General features: G+C 43.5%; 1 protein-coding gene across 1 annotated transcript in view; it reads right to left on the reverse strand.

Moving 5' to 3' along the window:
• scarb2c (scavenger receptor class B, member 2c) overlaps positions 1-17503 on the reverse strand; it is a 37378-nt gene extending 19875 nt beyond the window's left edge. Inside the window, exons 1-8 of the mRNA XM_029651906.2 lie at positions 17287-17503; positions 15070-15227; positions 14290-14434; positions 10231-10422; positions 9810-9901; positions 7212-7331; positions 5477-5646; positions 5089-5207 (exon numbers count right to left, since the gene is read on the reverse strand). Coding sequence (XP_029507766.2) covers positions 5089-5207; positions 5477-5646; positions 7212-7331; positions 9810-9901; positions 10231-10422; positions 14290-14434; positions 15070-15227; positions 17287-17409 — 1119 coding nt within the window. The 5' untranslated portion in view covers positions 17410-17503. The remainder of the gene's footprint in view (positions 1-5088; positions 5208-5476; positions 5647-7211; positions 7332-9809; positions 9902-10230; positions 10423-14289; positions 14435-15069; positions 15228-17286) is intronic.
• Positions 17504-18745: the final 1242 nt, after the last annotated feature.

An 18745-nucleotide genomic window follows, 5' to 3' on the forward strand; every position in this document is an offset into this window, starting at 1 on the left:
CCTGCTAAGATGGGGATAGGCCCGACCTGCTAAGATGGGGATAGGCCCGACCTGCTAAGATGGGGATAGGCCCGACCTGCTAAGATGGGGATAGGCCCGACCTGCTAAGATGGGGATAGGCCCGACCTGCTAAGATGGGGATAGGTCCGACCTGCTAAGATGGGGATAAGTCCGACCGTGATAAAGCGCTGCTCTGCTTTCTCGACATCACAATCAACTAAACAAGTCCTACAGGCCCTAGTTTTATCACACCTGGACTACTGCCCAGTTATATGGTCAAGGGCAGCAAAGAGGGAAATACACAACAAATTCCAGTTGGCCCAGAACAGAGCAGTACGGCTGGTCATTAAATATACAAGGAGGGCTAATATCAATAACATATAAACTCAGAAACAAAAGAAACATCCCCTTTTTTCAGGACCCTGTCTTTCAAAGATAATTCGAAAAAAAATCCAAATAACTTCACAGATCTTCATTGTAAAGGGTTTAAACACTGTTTCCCCATGCTTGTTCAATGAACCATAAACAATTAATGAACATGCACCTGTGGAAGGGTCGTTAAGACACTAACAGCTTACAGACGGTAGGCAATTAGGGTCACAGTTGTGAAAACTTAGGACACTAAAGAGGCCTTTCTACTGAAAAACACCAAAAGAAAGATGCTCAGTCCCTGCTCATCTGCGTGAACGTGCCTTAGGCATGCTGCAAGGAGGCATGAGGACTGCAGATGTGGCCAGGACAATAAATTGCTATGTCTGTACTGTAAGACGCCTAAGACAGCACTACAGGGAGACAGGGCGGACAGCTGATCGTCTTTGCAGTGGCAGACCACGTGTAACAACACCTGCACAGGATCAGTACACCCGAAATTCACAAATGCGGGACAGGTACAGGATGGCAACAACAACTGCCCGAGTTACACCAGGAACGCGCAATCCCTCCATCAATGCTCAGACTGTCCGCAATAGGCTGAGAGAGGCTGGACTGAGGGCTTGTAGGCCTGTTGTAAGGTAGGTCCTCACCAGACATCACCGGCAACAACGTCACCTATGGGCACAAACCCACCGTCGCTGGACCAGACAGGACTGGCAAAAAGTGCTCTTCACTGATGAGACGCGGTTTTGTCTCACCAGGGGTGATGGTTGGATTCGCATTTATTGTCGAAGGAATGAGCGTTACACCGAGGCCTGTACTCTGGAGCGGAATCGATCTGGAGGTGGAGGGTCCGTCATGGTCTGGGGCGGTGTGTCATAGCATCATCGGACTGAGCTTGCTGTCAATCTCAATGCTGTGCGTTACAGGGACGACATCCTCCTCCCTCATGTGGTACCCTTCCTGCAGGCTCATCCTGACATGACCCTCCAGCATGACGATGCCACCAGCCATACTGCTCGTTCTGTGCGTGATTTCCTGCAAGACAGGAATGTCTATGTTCTGCCATGGCCAGCGAAGAGCCCGGATCTCAATCCCATTGAGCACGTCTGGGACCTGTTGGATCGGAGGGTGAGGGCTAGGGCCATTTCCCGCAGAAATGTCCAGTAACTTGCAGGTGCCTTGATGGAAGAGTGGGTAACATCTCACAGCAAGAACTGGCAAATTTGGTGCAGTCCATGAGGAGGAGATGCTCTGCAGTACTTAATGCAGCTGGTGGCCACACCAGATACTGACTGTTACTTTTGATTTTGACCACCCCCTTTGTTCAGGGACACATTATTCCATTTCCGTTAGTCACATGTCTGTGGAAGTTGTTCAGTTTGTGCCTCAGTTGTTGAATCTTGTTATGTTCATACAAATATTCACCCATGTTAAGTTTGCTGAAAATAAACACAGTTAACAGTGAGAGGACGTTTCCTCCTGTGTTAATCTCTCCTGGCTCAAAGTAGAGGACAGATTGACTGCAACACTATTTGTCTTTGTGAGAGGTATTGACGTGTTGAAAGCACAGAACTGTCTGTTCAAACAGCTAACATATAGCTACATACCCTCCACAAGACATTCCACCAGGGGTCTCTTCACAGTTCCTAAGTCCATAACAGAGGCTCGGAAACACACAGAAATATACACGGAACTCTTCCAAATCAGGTAACTCAAGCTGGCAAAATGTTTTATGCCCATCCACAGGTCTCTACCCACTCAGACAATAATCACTGATTAGTATTAGTATTCATCTGGGCTCCTGAGTGGCGCAGCGGTCTAAGGCACTGCATCTCAGTGCTAGAGGCGTCATTATAGACCCTGATTTGATACCGGGCTGTATCACAACCGCCCGTGATTGGGAGTCCCATAGGGCGGCGTACAATTGGCCCAACGTCGTCCGGGTTTGACCGGTGTAGACCGTCATTGTAAATAAGAAAGTTCTTAACTGGCTTGCCTAGTTATATATAAAACATATTATTTTAAAACAAGATATATTAGGCAAAAATGTGTTTATACATTATGGGCCTGTTTCCCAGAAACATAGGGCTCTGTTTAAAGGTAGTACACACACACACACACACACACACACACACACACACACACACACACACACACACACACACACACAGGGTGTCATTTCTGACACAAGCAGAACATTACAAGAAACCAACAACACCCACCCAGCTCTAACTGTAGTCTGCCCTGCAGAGCACTGGTCTAAAGTAGTGCAATATATAGGGAATAGGGTTTGATAGGGCTCTGGTCTAAAGTAGTGCACTATATAGGGAATAGGGTTTGATAGGGCTCTGGTCTAAAGTAGTGCACTATATAGGGAATAGGGTTCCATAGGGCTCCGGTCTAAAGTAGTGCAATATATAGGGAATAGGGTTTGATAGGGCTCTGGTCTAAAGTAGTGCACTATATAGGGAATAGGGTTCCATAGGGCTCTGGTCTAAAGTAGTGCACTATATAGGGAATAGGGTTCCATAGGGCTCTGGTCTAAAGTAGTGCAATATATAGGGAATAGGGTTTCATAGGGCTCTGGTCTAAAGTAGTGCACTATATAGGGAATAGGGTTTGATAGGGCTCTGGTCTAAAGTAGTGCACTATATATGGAATAGGGTTCCATAGGGCTCTGGTCTAAAGTAGTGCACTATATAGGGAATATGGTGCCATTTTGGGACACAACCCTAGTCTCTTATCTTTAGTGTCTCTACGCCTGGTACTAAGCCACTCCAACTGCACCACAAACAGCTCTATAAACAACAGCTTATCAACAGGAAGGACTTTATACACACTGCCTCTGACTGGTCTTGGCTCAGGAAGAGCACTGGGTCGTGTTCATTAGGGCACACCGTTGCAAAACATTTTGCAATGAAAAACCAAGCTTTTCTTACTGGCTAGATTTAGGTAGTTACTGTAATTTGTCTCCTGAGCATCATAGTATATGTGTGTGTCCACTTTGTGTGAATTAGTGAGATTATCCTTCTGTAGTAAAAAATAAAATAAAAATGATCCTTGTATCACCCAGAATAAAATGCTCTGAAAATTATGACGTGTTCTACTGAAGTGGTAATAGTGTTCCCTCTAGTGGTCAAACTGAAAACATGCAGATGCCAGAGGTAAGGTACTTTTGGCAAAAGGTTATACACAAAACAAAAATATAAAACGCAATATGTAAAGTGTTGGTCCCATGTTCCATGAGCTGAAATAAAAGATCCCAGAAATGTTCCATAGGCACAAAAAGCTTATTTCTATCAAATTCTGTGCACAAATGTGTTTACATCCCTGTTCGTGAGTATTTGTCCTTTGCCAAGATAATCCATCCACCTGACAGGTATGGCATATGAAGGTGATTAAACAGCATTACACAGGTGCACCTTGCGCCGGGGACAATAAAAGGCCACTAAAATGTGCAGTTGTGTCACAACGCAATGCCACAGATGTCTCAAGTTTTGAGGGAGTGTGCAAATGGTATGCAGACTGCAGGAATGTCCACCAGAGCTGTTGCCAGAGAACGTTCATTTCTCTACCATAAGCCGCATCCAAGATTATTTTAGACAATGTGGCAGCACATCCAACTGGCCTCACACACAGATCACGTGTAACCACGTCAGCCCAGGTCCTCCCCACATCCGGCTTCTTCTCCAACGGAATTGTCTGAGTCCAGCCATCCGGACATGAATTTCTGCACAGAAAACGTCTCAGGGAAGCTCATCTGTGTGCTCGTCGTCCTCACTGGTGTCTTAACCGACTTCAGTGGTCAAATGCTCACATTCCTTTGGCCACTGGCACGCTGGAGAACTGTGCTCTTCACGGATGAATCCAGGTTTCAACTGTACGGGCAGATGACAGACGTGTGGGCGAGCGGTTTGCCGATGTCAACGTTGTGAACAGAGGGCCCCATGGTGGTGGTGGGGTTATGGTATGGACAGAGGGCCCCATGGTGGAGGTGGGGTTATGGTATGGTGTTTACTGATGTCAACGTTGTGAACAGAGGGCCCCATGGTGGTGGTGGGGTTATGGTATGGGGCAGGCATAAGCTACAGACAACAAACACAATGGCACTTTCAATGCACAGAGATACCGTGACGAGATCCTGAGGCCCATTGTCGTGCCATTCATCCGCCACCTCATGTTTCAGCCTGATAATGCACAGCCCTGTTGTAAGGATCTGTACACAATTCCTGGAAGCGGAAAATGTCCCAGTTCTCCAATGGCCTGAATACTCACCAGACATGTCACCCATTGAGCATGTTTGGGATGCTCTGGATCGACGTGTACGACAGCGTGTTCCAGTTCTCGTCAATATCCAGCAACTTTGCACAGCCACTGAAGAGGAGTGGGACAACATTCCACAGGCCACAATCAACAGCCTGATCAACTCTGTGTGAAGGAGATGTTTCACGCTGCATGAAGCAAAATGGTGGTCACACCAGATACTGACTGGTTTTCTGATCCACACCACTACTTTTTTATTTTGTATTATTTTTAAAGGTATCTGTGACCAACAGATGCATATCTGTATTCCCATTCATGTGATAATCCATAGATTAGGACCTAACACAATTATTTAAATTGACTGATTTCCTTATATGAACTGTAACTCAGTAAAAAATCTTTTAAAAAATTGTGACATGTTGCATTTATATTTTTGTTCAGTTTACATACCGGGTTGATATCTATGATGGTTTCGTGTTGCTCCTTGTTTGGTTTCATCCCGAAGATGTCTTTGACAAACTTCTCATCTGCCTGGTAGAAGTGTGGAGAGGACATGACGATCGGAGCATCTAGGATGGGAAATATGACACAACATTGAGATGACGTTTTTTCCCCCACCTCATTGGGTTAATTAATAATGGACCTCAGACAGATGCTGTTTTGAATCCATATGGTTACAGTCCTGACTAGGAGTGGCTCAATTGATAAGAGTGTGGCATTGACTAGTACCGACAAGGTTGTGGGTTCAACCCCCTGTAGGGATCACATAAAAAACATATGCACTCAATGTATAAAATTGAGTGCCAAGTGGCACAGAAAAGACATTGTATATTATTACCTTGTTTGCAGGCACTGACTTGGAGCACGCCAGAGCCCAGACAGTTCCCTGGTGGGGAACAGAAACCAGCGTTCTCTGTTGTGTTGGCAAATACCTTGCTGGGTGGAGAGAACCTGTAGCCTGGGACACCCATCACACTGCTCTCCTCCTCATAGATGGCATAGATAGATCTGACAAAGAGGACAATGAACAGAGAACAGATTAATCTACTGTGAAAGAGGAGATACATAAATGTTTACAAACACATGGAGTAGCAAGCTAGCCAACTCATGCAAGATTTTGTAGGAGTGTTAGTGGAATGTAAACCTCATTAAAAGCATTCTGAAACATGAAAGCTATTGAGAGAAGTAACTTTGTTGGGACAACTCTGTACAGACTGTCCTGTGAAACCAGAACTTGATTTAAAAAATAGATATTTTACCAGGCAAGTCAGTTAATTCTTATCGTCAATGACGGCCTACCGAGGAACAGTGCCTTGTTCAGGGGCAGAAGGACAGATTTTTACCTTGACAGCTCGGGGATTCGATCTAGCAACCTTTCAGTTACTAGTCCAACGCTCTAACCACTAGACTACCTGCCGCCTCTACGCTCTAACCACTAGACTACCTGCCGCCTCTACACTCTAACCACTAGACTACCCGCCGCCTCTACACTCTAACCACTAGACTACCCGCCGCCTCTACGCTCTAACCACTAGACTTCATATTCATATTTGTTTTCGCACTGGTCCCCCGTGGGAATTGAACCCACAACACTGGCGTTGCAAGTGCCATGCTCTACCAACTGAGACACACGGGACTGCGTGCTCCGGCGGACATCTCACCTCACATGGCTCTCTCAGGAACTCATATTAGCCTTCAAGTGATCAGGTCTTTCTCACAGGCTACAAGTGAAGACAGACATGTCGGAGACGCAACTGTGCACAACCTTATTGAATTCCGGGGCGCATATTGATGTTAGAGGAACCGGCATGCGCCGTTTCCTGCCTTACTGCACACAAGCTGGGCATCGTTCAAAAGCGATAATATATCATTCACAAGTGATAGGCTAATATTGTCACCCACCCTACGATTCTTGATTTCATCTTGTCTGTACATATACTACTATATGTGTGAATTTGTATTGATTTGGAATGGACCATTATCATGCACCTTTCTCGAAACAGGGGCAAAAAATACATGTCATCTATGCACTTAAATAGCCCGTGGTTAATTTTAATGCCAGTCAGGTAGGCTATACTCCTGTTGTAAAGAGAAGCAATGTGCTAAATATTAGGAAAGTTGAGAAATAGAAATAGTCGGCCTAGCCTATAGAAAGCTGATAGGAGCCTCTTCTTTTTAATAGAGGCCATCAAAACTGGATTCTCACTCAATTGCATAGCCTATAGAAATGTTGCGCAACATGAGCTGTCCGAGTGATTAGAGGGACAATAGAGTGCTGACTTTGCTAGTTTGGTAGACTACTAATGACCATCAGCAGCATCAGAGCTTGGAGAAGTCTAGTTACTAAAACGGTCACGTGGAAATTGACTGCGGCCATGACACGTGACCGCCGGTGTGGCGGTAATACAAACCCCCGTAACAGGCCTATACTCAACTCATGCATTTTAGTTCAATGTATTTAATTAGCAAACAGGCTGAATAATAGTAACTTGTGATGACAAACTCTGAAAATAATGTAAACGTAGAGGAAGCACCCGTGACAGGAGACATGAGAGTTCAGACCCAAAACCAACCTGCAGAGATCAGAGGAAAACATGTAGAGGGTCTCGTTCTTGGTGACGATTGGATGAAAGGAGGCCCCATTGGTCCCATTGATCATGTTACACTCATCTGTGGTCCACCAAGTCAGAGAGCTGCACGCAGAGAGAACACATCGTTATCACGGGTTATCACTCCAAATGGATTCTGACTGTATTCGGCTTCTGTGAAATCTAGATCAGATTTAGCCTTGAGAAACCACACTGACCAGAACACTCACATTTAGCCTTGCGAAACCACACTGACCAGAACACTCACATTGTTTCACCCGAAGTAAAAACAAAAAAACGTGAGATCAGGTTTAACGAGGCTAAGAAACGGCCATCTAAAATGACAGTTATTAGTTAATTACAGTGCACTCAGCCAATCTCCACGGCAACCTCAGAAGCTGTGGATAACAGGTGCGGTACAATACACTAGAGACTAAATATTCCTTTTGATTTAAGTTCGGCACCCTGTCTTCATTCATAATGAGATGCGCCGAATGAGTAACTCCTCTGTGTGTAGACAGCACTAACCTAGACAGCACTAACCTAGACATCACTAACCTAGACATCACTAACCTAGACATCACTAACCTAGACATCACTAACCTAGACATCACTAACCTAGACATCACTAACATAGACAGTAGCCTGTGTGTAGACATCACTAACCTAGACATCACTAACCTAGACATCACTAACCTAGACATCACTAACCTAGACATCACTAACCTAGACAGCACTAACCTAGACATCACTAACCTAGACATCACTAACCTAGACATCACTAACCTAGACAGTAGCCTGTGTGTAGACATCACTAACCTAGACATCACTAACCTAGACATCACTAACCTAGACATCACTAACCTAGACAGCACTAACCTAGACAGCACTAACCTAGACATCACTAAACTAGACAGCACTAACCTAGACATCACTAACCTAGACAGCACTAACCTTAATTTGTGTAATTTCTTTACTACTTAATGTGTTTGAGCCAATCAGTTGTGTGGTGACAAGGTAGGGGTGGTATACAGAATCTGGTATTTTACCAAATAGAGCTAAGTCCATATTATGTCAAGAACAGCTCAAATAAGTAAAGAGAAACGACAGTCCATCATAACTTTAAGACATGAAGGTCAGTCAATCCGGAAAAATTCAAGAACTTTTAAAGTTTCTTCAATTGCAGTCGCAAAACCCATCAATCGCTATGATGAAACTGGCTTTCATGAGGACCGCCAGAGGAATGGAAGACCCAGAGTTATCGCTGCTGCAGAGGATACGTTCTTTAGAGTTACCAGCCTCAGAAATTACAGCCCAAATAAATGCTTTAGAGTTCAAGTAAAAGACATCTCAACATCAACTGTTCAGAGGAGACTGTGTGAATCAGGCCTTCATGGTCAATTTGCTGCAAAGAAACCACTACTAAAAGGACACCAATAAGAAGAGACTTGCTTGGGCCAAGAAACACGAGCAATGGACATCAGACCAGTGGAAATCTGTCGTTTGGACTCCAGAGCAAATTGGAGATTTTTGGTCCCAAATGCCATGTATTTGTGAGGGTGTGGGTGAGCGGATGATCTCCGCATGTGTATTTCCCACTGTGAAGCATGGAAGTGGTGGTGTTATGGTGTGTGGGTGGTTTGCTGGTGACGCCGTCGGTGAATGATTTACAATTCATGGCACACTTAACCAACATGATTACCACAGCATTCTGCAGTAATATGCCATCCCATCTGGTTTGGGCTTAGTGGGACTATAATTTGTTGTTCAACAGGACAATGACCCAACACACCTCCAGGCTGTGTAAGGACTATTTGACCAATAAGGAGAGTGATGGAGTGCTGCATCAGATGACCTGGCATCCACAATCCCCCGACCTCAACCAAATCGAGATGGTTTGGGATCAGTTGTACCAAAAGAGTGAAGGAAAAGCAGCCAAGAAGTGCACAGCATATGTGGGAAGTCCTTCAAGACAGTTGGAAAAGCATTCCAGGTCAAGCTGGTTGAGAGAATACCAAGAGTGTGCAAAGCTGTCATCAAGGCAAAGGCTGGCTATTTGAAGAATCTCAAATATATTTGGATTTGTTTAACACTTTTTTGGTTACTACATGATTCCATGTGTTATTTCATAGTTTTGATGTCTTCAATATTATTCTACAAAGTAGAAAATAGTAAAAAAAGAAACACTTGAATGAGTAGGTGTTCTAAAACTTTTGACCAGTAGTGTATGTTTAGGCAGCAGCCACTCTGTGCTAGTGATGGCTATTTAACAGGTGGCTATTTAATAAGGTATCCGTTTTTTGTTTTTAAAAATCCCAAAACCTGTTTGTGCTGTCATTATGGGATAGTGTGTGTAGATTGTTGAGGGGGGGGGGGGGGAATCATATTTAATCCATTTTAGAATAAGGCTGTAACGTAACAAAATGTGGAAAAAGTCAAGGGGTCTGTACACAAACTGAACAATTAGATTACAGATGAAATGAGTTTGTGTTTATGGTCATCCTTGACAATAGGAGGCCGAATACTTTCGTATTTATATGTTTATAACATAGTACGGTGTGGAATGTTCTATAGAAGGCTTACCTTCGACCTTTCCACTGATCTATAACGGCAAAGTCCTTATAACTCTGCTGACCAGTCAGAAACACATACTCTCCGTCATCTGTAGCATTTTGCTGAAATACAAAAACAGAACCACCATGAAACGCCCACCTCCTTCGTGAGTTCATAAAAACAGAATACTGATCTAGAGACTCAAAAATCGTTGACATGTAAAACAGTGTGTTGACTCTGAAACAATGTTTTCTATAGACATTTACATGACAAGGCTTTCATAGAACTAATTCTATACTTGATTTATGGAAGTGACTATTTACAAAACATTACCACAGCACTTAAATAACCAACCACTTTTTAAAAAACGCACAATTACAAATATCTAACATCAATCAACATATTACAACCAATCATACAGTCCATATTGAGTAGTGAGTGAGAATCAAACCTTGTAGAAGAGTCCAAACACATCATCTAATGTAGGGTCCACTACTTTCAGAGCTTTGAGAAGGCCATCCTCATAGCCCCAAAGCAGTTCTCCCACAGTGTGTGTAGTGAACAGGCCTTCATTCACCGACTTCATGTAAGATGAGATGATATTGGCAATAACTGACGTATCCTTGAATTTTTCCATCACCGTCTGGGAACAGAGAGAGAAAGAAAATAGTCCGAACAGAATGATTCATCATTCACAAGCTAACCCGGATGATGCTGGGCCAATTGTGCACCGCCCTATGGGACTCCCAATCACGACCGGATGTGATACAGCCTGGAATCGAACCAGGGACTGTAGTGACGCCTCTTGCACTGAGATACAGTGCCTTAGACCGCTGCGCCACTCTGGAGCCCTGTATGCTTTTACACCTGCATTGTTTGCTGTTTGGGGTTTTAGGCTGGGTTTCTGTACAGCACTTTGAGATATCAGCTGATGTACGAAGGGCTTTATAAATACATTTGATTTGATTTGATGTACAGTTGAAGTCGGAAGTTTACATACACCTTAGCTAACTCAGTTTTTCACAATTGCTGACATTTAATTCTAGTAAAAATTCCCTGCCTTAGGTAAGTTAGGATCATCACTTTATTTTCAGAATGTGAAATGTCAGAATAACAGTAAAGAATGAATTATTTCAACTTTTCTTTCTTTCACATTCCCAGTGAGTCAGAAGTTTACATAGACTCAATTAGTATTTGGTAGCATCGCCTTTAAATTGTTTAACTTGGGTCAAACGTTTTGGGTAGCCTTCCACAAGCTTCCAACAATAAGTTGGGTGAACTTTGGCCCATCCCTCCTGACAGAGCTGGTGTACGTGAGTCAGGTTTGTAGGCCTCCATGCTCGCACACACTTTTTCAGTTTTGCCCACAAATTTTCTATAGGACTGAGGTCAGGGCTTTGTGATGGTCACTCCACTACCTTGACTTTGTTGTCCTTAAGCCATTTTGTCACAACTTTGGAAGTATGCTTTGGGTCATTGTCCATTTGGAAGAACCATTTGCGACCAAGCTTTAACTTCCTGACTAAGGTCTTGAGATGTTGTTTCCTCCAAACATAACGAAGGTCATTATGGCCAAACAGTTCTATTTTTGTTTCATCAGACCAGAGGACATTTCTCCAAAAAGTACGATCTTTGTCCCCATGTGCAGTTGCAAAAAGTAGTCTGGCTTTTTTATGGCAGTTTTGGAGCAGTTTCTTCTTCCTTGCTGAGCGGCATTTCAGGTTATGTTGATATAGGACTTGTTTTACTGTGGATATAGATACTTTTGTACCCGTTTCCTCCAACATCTTCACAAGGTCCTTTGCTGTTGTTCAGGGATTGATTTGCACTTCTCGCACCAAAGTATGTTCATCTCTTGGAGACAGAAAGTGTCTCCTTCCTGAGCTGTATGACAGCTGCGTGGTCCCATGGTGTTTATACTTGCGTACTATTGTTTGTACAGATGAACATGGTACCTTCAGGCGTTTGGAAATTGCTGACAAGGATGAACCAGACTTGTGGAGGTCTTGGCTGATTTATTTTGGTTTTCCCATGATGTCAAGCAAAGAGGCACTGAGTTTGAAGGTAGGCCTTGAAACACATCAACAGGTACACCTCCAATTGAGTCAAATTATGTCAATTAGCCTATCAGAAGCTTCTAAAGCCATGACATTTTCTGGACTTTTCAAGCTGTTTAAAGGCACAGTCAACTTAGTGTATGTAAACTTCTGACCCACTGGAATTGTGATACAGTGAATTATATGTGAAATAATCTGTCTGTACACAATTGCTGGAAAAATTACTTCTGTCATGCACAAAGTAGATGTCCTAACCGACTTGCCAAAACTATAGTTTTAACAAGAAATTTGTGGAGTGGTTAAAAAACACGTTTTAGTCAGCTGTGCCACCAGAGACTCTGGGTTCGTGCCCAGGCTCTGTCGTAACCGGCCGCGACCGGGAGGTCCGTGGGGCGACGCACAATTGGCATAGCTTTGTCCGGGTTAGGGAGGAATTGGCCGGTAGGGATATCCTTGTCTCATCACGCACCAGCGACTCCTGTGGCGGGCCGGGCGCAGTGCGCGCTAACCAAGGTTGCCAGGTGCACGGTGTTTCCTCCGACACATTGGTGCGGCTGGCTTCCGGGTTGGATGCGCGCTGTGTTAAGAAGCAGTGCGGCTTGGTTGGGTTGTGTATCGGAGGACGCATGACTTTCAACCTTCGTCTCTCCCGAGCCCGTACGGGAGTTGTAGCGATGAGACAAGATAGTAAGTACTAACAATTGGATACCACGAAATTGGGGAGAAAACGGGGTAAAATTAAAATTAAATGATTTTTTTCTGCTTTTTCGGCAGATAAATGCATGAATGAATGAAGGAAGACGTTTTCGCTGTGGTCATGGTGCAACCATGACGATAACTAATATGCACTCGCTTGTTTCTCTGGGGCACTCTAAAACAACGAAGCCTTATCATTACAACAATTATGATCTGGAAGATTTTTGTCATAAATCGACAAGTGCTCCCAAAATAAAATTCCTGGTCGCACAGCGAAATACTTTGTCGATCTTTAGAGCCCTGGTTATACTATGCTTATATTGATTACTGGGTAGCACAGGCAAGTTAAGCATTTCACTGTACTTCTGCATGTGACAATAAAACTTCAACTTGAAGTCTGAACACCTACCAACTCCGTGACTCAAAATCCTGCATGCTCTTCAACCGATCGCTGCCCGCACCCGCCCGCCCGCCTAGCATCACTACTCTGGACTGCTCCTTCCAATCCTTGGCTCCTACCAATCCTACCGATCCTAGACTTTGAATTTTGTAAATGACATCGCCGTCACCAAACCCACTGGCTCCAGGTCATCTATAAGTCTTTGCTCAGTAAAGCTCCGCCTTATCTCAGCTCACTGGTCACCATAGCAACACCCACCCGTAGCACCTGCTCCAGCAGGTATCTTTCACTGGTCATCCGCAAAGCCAACACCTTCTTTGGCCACCTTTCCTTCCAGTTCTCTGCTGCCAATAATTGGAACGAATTGCAAAAATAAATAAATAAAAATCACTAACGTTACTTGATGAAGCGTGTTAGTTTTAGCTAGCTCTGTGCTTTTATACTGAAGCTGAAATGTACAGACGAGAAAATAAACCCTTTAATTATCTGCACATGCCTGTGAATCGTTGCATTATTCAAAAGTGTAATATGGTTAGGATGAATATTTGCTGCATAGTTGAATAGTTTGTTAAAAGCATGTTTAAGGGCTCTCCGTAGTGATTTCACAGTCTACGCAAATGGAGCTCCCTTTGTATCATGTTCCAAACAAATTAAGCCACAAAAAAAGTATGTAGAACTACGTAGAGAGCTACGAAAACGGAGCGCCGTCCGAGCTGTTGCGGATCCGTTTGCGTAGACATTGCAGAGAGACATTGCAGAGAGCTTTACTGGCTACACTGGAATCTTTACGGTAAGTTTGAGCTAAGCCCACGAACCCTCTCTCAGCGCATGACATTCCGTTGGAATATTTACGGTAAATTTGAGCTAAGCCCACAAACCCTCTCTCAGCGCATGACATTCCGTTGGAATATTTACGGTAAATTTGAGCTAAGCCCACGAACCCTCTCTCAGCGCATGACATTCCGTTGGAATATTTACGGTAAATTTGAGCTAAGCCCACGAACCCTCTCTCAGCGCATGACATTCCGTTGGAATATTTACGGTAAATATGAGCTAAGCCCACGAACCCTCTCTCAGCGCATGACATTCCGTTGGAATATTTACGGTAAATTTGAGCTAAGCCCACGAACCCTCTCTCAGCGCATGACATTCCGTTGCTAATGTAAATTGAAACGTTGATGAATATACTGTACTATGTAAATCTCGTCGTGGTGCCTCTGCTACAACTCTCTTCAATCAGAACACTCTCTCTAAGTTCCATACACAAAAGAGGCAGTTTGATTTATTATAGCTAACCTTACCACAGCCAGGGCCTTGATTTTTCTGACTAGGGAAGTGTGTTTGTGTTGTAGCCTACCATAGCTGGGATGTTGACTGTTCTGATCAGGTCACTCTCTGGTCCTTTGGACATGTCAGACTGAAACACATAGGTCTTAGTGTTGACAGCTGACACTTTGGTTCCATTCTCCAGGAAATTCACTCGCTCCATTGGACGAAACTCCCTGAGCAAGGAAACATTACAAAACACAGTGAGTGATGGCAAGAGCCGTGAAGAATGTGCTGAAGACAAAGATATGTCTGGTGAGGGCAAGCCAGATAAGATGTTACGATAAAAGTGTAAGGAAACATTAGCCTGGTCCTAGATCTGTTTGTGTTATCATGCCAGTTGTTGGCAAAAGATCTAATCTGACTGGTCAAAAAGACAAATAACAGGGTAATAGATCAGAATTGGGCTGCCTGTGTAAACACAGCCATAGAGACCAAGGCCTAGTGCTGACTCGATCGCCTCAGTAATAACCGTCTTATCGGGGCTAGGGTTCAATGCTGCCAAGAGAGAGGCCAACAAAGCCTCCTATCCGAAGCTGGGTTCATTCACAGAGGAACACATTTAGAACAAAACCCCCTGATCCTGTTAAGTTAGGACATGACATGATGTCACCAGTTACGGCAACATCAGCTGAGTTCCTTCCTATTTATTGACAAGGACTATCACACAACTATCACATGACAACTGTCAGAACAGATTTTTTGTATTTTTTAAATGGCTTAGGATGTGGTCATCTTTTCCTCCGATTGCATCTCATCTAATAGCCTGTGACAGTTTTCCTCGTTGTCGATGAATTGCTCCACATCTCACCTGTACGTGTAAGGTCCGACCTCGAGAACAGCAGGCCGCTCTCCCTTCAGTACCTCTGCCGGGTTGGTCACATTAAAGAAGTAGAACTGCATGTAGACTGGAGGAGGTGGGTTTTCCCACACATCAAATGCATGTGTGCCATTCCTGAGCACATTCTCCTGAAGGGTGCAACGTGCACTGGTTAGTAAACACATAGCTAGATCAAGTACTTGTGACCACAAAAGCCAATATGAAAGCTTGAATCCCATGACAGATGATTGAACCAGGTAGCTACCGTGAACAGTAGTAGTAGTCAACTTAAAACATTTGTTTGTCCGCCTAACTACAACATAGCATACAGTACCAGTCAAAAGCTTGGACACCTACTCATTTAAGGGTTTTTCTTTATTTTTTACTATTTTCTACAATGTAAAATAATAGTGAAGACTATGAAATAATACATATGGAATCATGTAGTAACCAAAGAAATGTTTTTCTAAAATAAAGCGTTAAATCAAAATATATTTTATATTTCAGATTCTTCAAAGTTACCACACTTTGCCTTGATGACAGCTTTTCACATTCTTGGTATTTTCTCAACCAGCTTCACCTCGTCCAGTGTTTCTGCTTTTACAACAGTTTTAAAGGAGTTCCCACATATGCTGAGCACTTGTTGGCTGCTTTTCCTTCACTTTGCGGTCCAACTCACCCCAAACCATCTCATTTAGGTTGAGATCGGATGATTGTGGAGCCCAGGTCATCTGATGCAGCACTCCATTACTCTCTTTCTCGGTCAAATAGCCCTTACACAGCCTGGAGGTGTGTTGGGTCATTGTCCTGTTGAAAAACAAGTGATTGTCCCACTAAGCCCAAACCAGACAGGATGGCGTATCACTGCAGAATGCTGTGTGAATTGAATTCTAAACTAATCAGTGTCACCAGCAAAGCACCCCCACACCATCACATCTCCTCCTCCATGCTTCACGGTGAGAACCACATATGCAGAGATCATCCGTTCACCTAGCAGTTGGATCCAAAAATCTCCAATTTGGGCTCCAGAGCAAAGGACAACATTTCCACCAATCTAATGTCCGTTGCTTGTGTTTCTTTGCCCACACAAGTCTCTTCTTATTGGTGTCCTTTAGTAGTGGTTTCTTTGCAGCAATTTGACCATGAAGGCCTGATTCACAGTCTCCTCTGAACAGTTGATGTTGAGATGTCTGTTACTTGAACTCTAAAGCATTTATTTGGGCTGCAATTTCTGAGTCTGGTAACTCTAATGAATTTATAATCTGCAGCAGAGTTAACTCTGGGTCTTCCATTCCTCTGGCGGTCCTCATGAGAGACAGTGTCATCATAGCGCTTTATGGTTTTTGCAACTGCAATTGAAGAAACTTTCAAAGTTATTGAAATGTTCCGTATTGCCTGACCTTCATGTCTTAAAGTAATGATGGACTGTCGTTTCTCTCTGTTTATTTGAGCTGTTCTTGACATAATATGAACTTGGTATTTTACCAAATAGAGCCATCTTCTGTATACCACTGCTACCTTGTCACAACAACTGATTGGCTCAAACACATTAAGGCGTAAAGAAATTCATTCCAGGTGACTGGCTCATGAAGCTGGTTGAGAGAATGCCATTGGTGTGCAAAGCTGTCCTCAAGACAAAGGGTGGCTACTGTGAAGAATCTCAGATATTAAATATATTTAGATTTTTTTTTAACACTTTGTTGGTTACTTCTTGATTCCATATGTGTTATTTCATAGTTTTGATGTCTTCACTATTATTCTACAATGTAGAAAATAGTACAAATAAAGGGAAAACCCTGGAGTAGGTGTGTCCAAAATGTTGACTGGTACTGTATATTGAAACAACATTCATATTTTGACTGGATATTTATGTCAATGCATCCAATTCAGACAAAAATAATAGCTTGTTACGTTCACAGTGACTAAAAAACAACAACACAAAAAAAAACAATCGGCCTAAGCTTATGGTAAACAAAGTATTGTAACGACCCAGGGTTACCCAGGGTCGTTACAGTATTTTAACGTTAGTAGGCTACAACGAGTTAAATAGCAAGCAAGCTTAAACTGCCAAACTACGGTACTGTTAGCTGCATTAGATTAGATTACTGGACGTTAAAATTAAAATACAATTAGCCTCTGTTTAGTTAGTTGGTTGGACAACCAAGTTGGCCTGCTAACTAGCTTGCCGCTGGCTAGCATTAACGTTACCTTTTTTATCTTCGCGTTGAGGATATTTTGAAACACCTGCGAAAGCACCAGAACTATGCCTGCTATTAAAGTTAGAATAGAAATCACTCCCGTACTGTAAATACAACACGATTTCACTGACATGATTGATCAACTTCAAGTGTTACCGATATGTCCAACGATAGCCAGATATCTTTCTCTTGCTAACCACTTCTTCTTCTTTAACTGTGTATTGTCGAATTGCAACCAACTGAAAGGTGGATATACCACCACCTACTGTACTGGAGTGTGAGGCCCCCCATTTAATCTATTTCTCTTATCTCGTCCAGTGTTTCTGCCTACTGTACTGGAGTGTGAGGCTCCCCCTTTTAATATATTTCTCTTATCTCGTCCAGTGTTTCTGCCTACTGTACTGGAGTGTGAATTCATTACACCAGTAGTTCCCAACCAGGGGTACGCAGACCACTGAGGGTGCCGGGCATATCCACAGGGGTACTTGAGAAGACATGAGTTTATATGCCTACTGGTAAAATGCACAGACAAATTCAGTTGGTGGTACAGTAACCAAAAAAGGTTTGGAACAACTGCCTATGGGTTTGTAGCTTTAACCCCCGCATCACACACACACCAACTGATTAATGGACTGCTGAACGCATATATGTCTGTCTCTGAGAAGCTGCCCAGGAAAGGGTTGAAAATAGCCCATATTAATATATGTAGCCTTGGAAATAAGGTCAATGAAATCTACAACTTGCTAACATAAGATAACATTAATACATTAGCCATTTCTGAATCTCACCTAGATAATTACTTTGCTACAGCAGTAGCAATACAAGGTTATAACATCTATAGAAGAGACAGGAATGTTTATGGGGGAGGTGTTGCTGTATACTGTAGATTGAGTGGTTGTAAAGATGGGGAGAGGTCTGTCTGTAATAAAGAGATGTTCTGCTTTTTTGACACCACACTCCACTAAGCAAGTCCTGCAGGCTCTAGTTTTATCTTATCTTGATTAGTGTCCAGCCATGTTGTGAAGTGCTGCAAAGAAAGACCTAGTTAAGCTGCAGCTGGTCCAGAACAGAGCGACACATCTTGCTCTTCATTGTAATCAGAGGGCTGATATTAATACTACGCGTGCCAGTCTCTCTTGGCTAAGAGTTGAGGAAAGACTGACTGTAATCAGAGGGCTCTTGGCTAAGAGTTGAGGAGAGTTAATTAATCTTCTCCTTTCCCCCTTCTGACGACCAGGTGGCGAATCGCATCTCTGCATGTCTGGCAGACATATCAGTGTGGATGACGGATCATCACCTCAAGCTGAACCTCGGCAAGACGGAGCTGCTCTTCCTCCCGGGGAAGGACTGCCCGTTCCATGATCTCGCCATCACGGTTGACAACTCCATTGTGTCCTCGTCCCAGAGCGCTAAGAACCTTGGCGTGATCCTGGACAACACCCTGTCGTTCTCAAATAACATCAAGGCGG

Source organism: Oncorhynchus nerka, linkage group LG22, assembly GCF_034236695.1.
Source record: "Oncorhynchus nerka isolate Pitt River linkage group LG22, Oner_Uvic_2.0, whole genome shotgun sequence".
NCBI classification, from domain to species: domain Eukaryota; kingdom Metazoa; phylum Chordata; class Actinopteri; order Salmoniformes; family Salmonidae; genus Oncorhynchus; species Oncorhynchus nerka.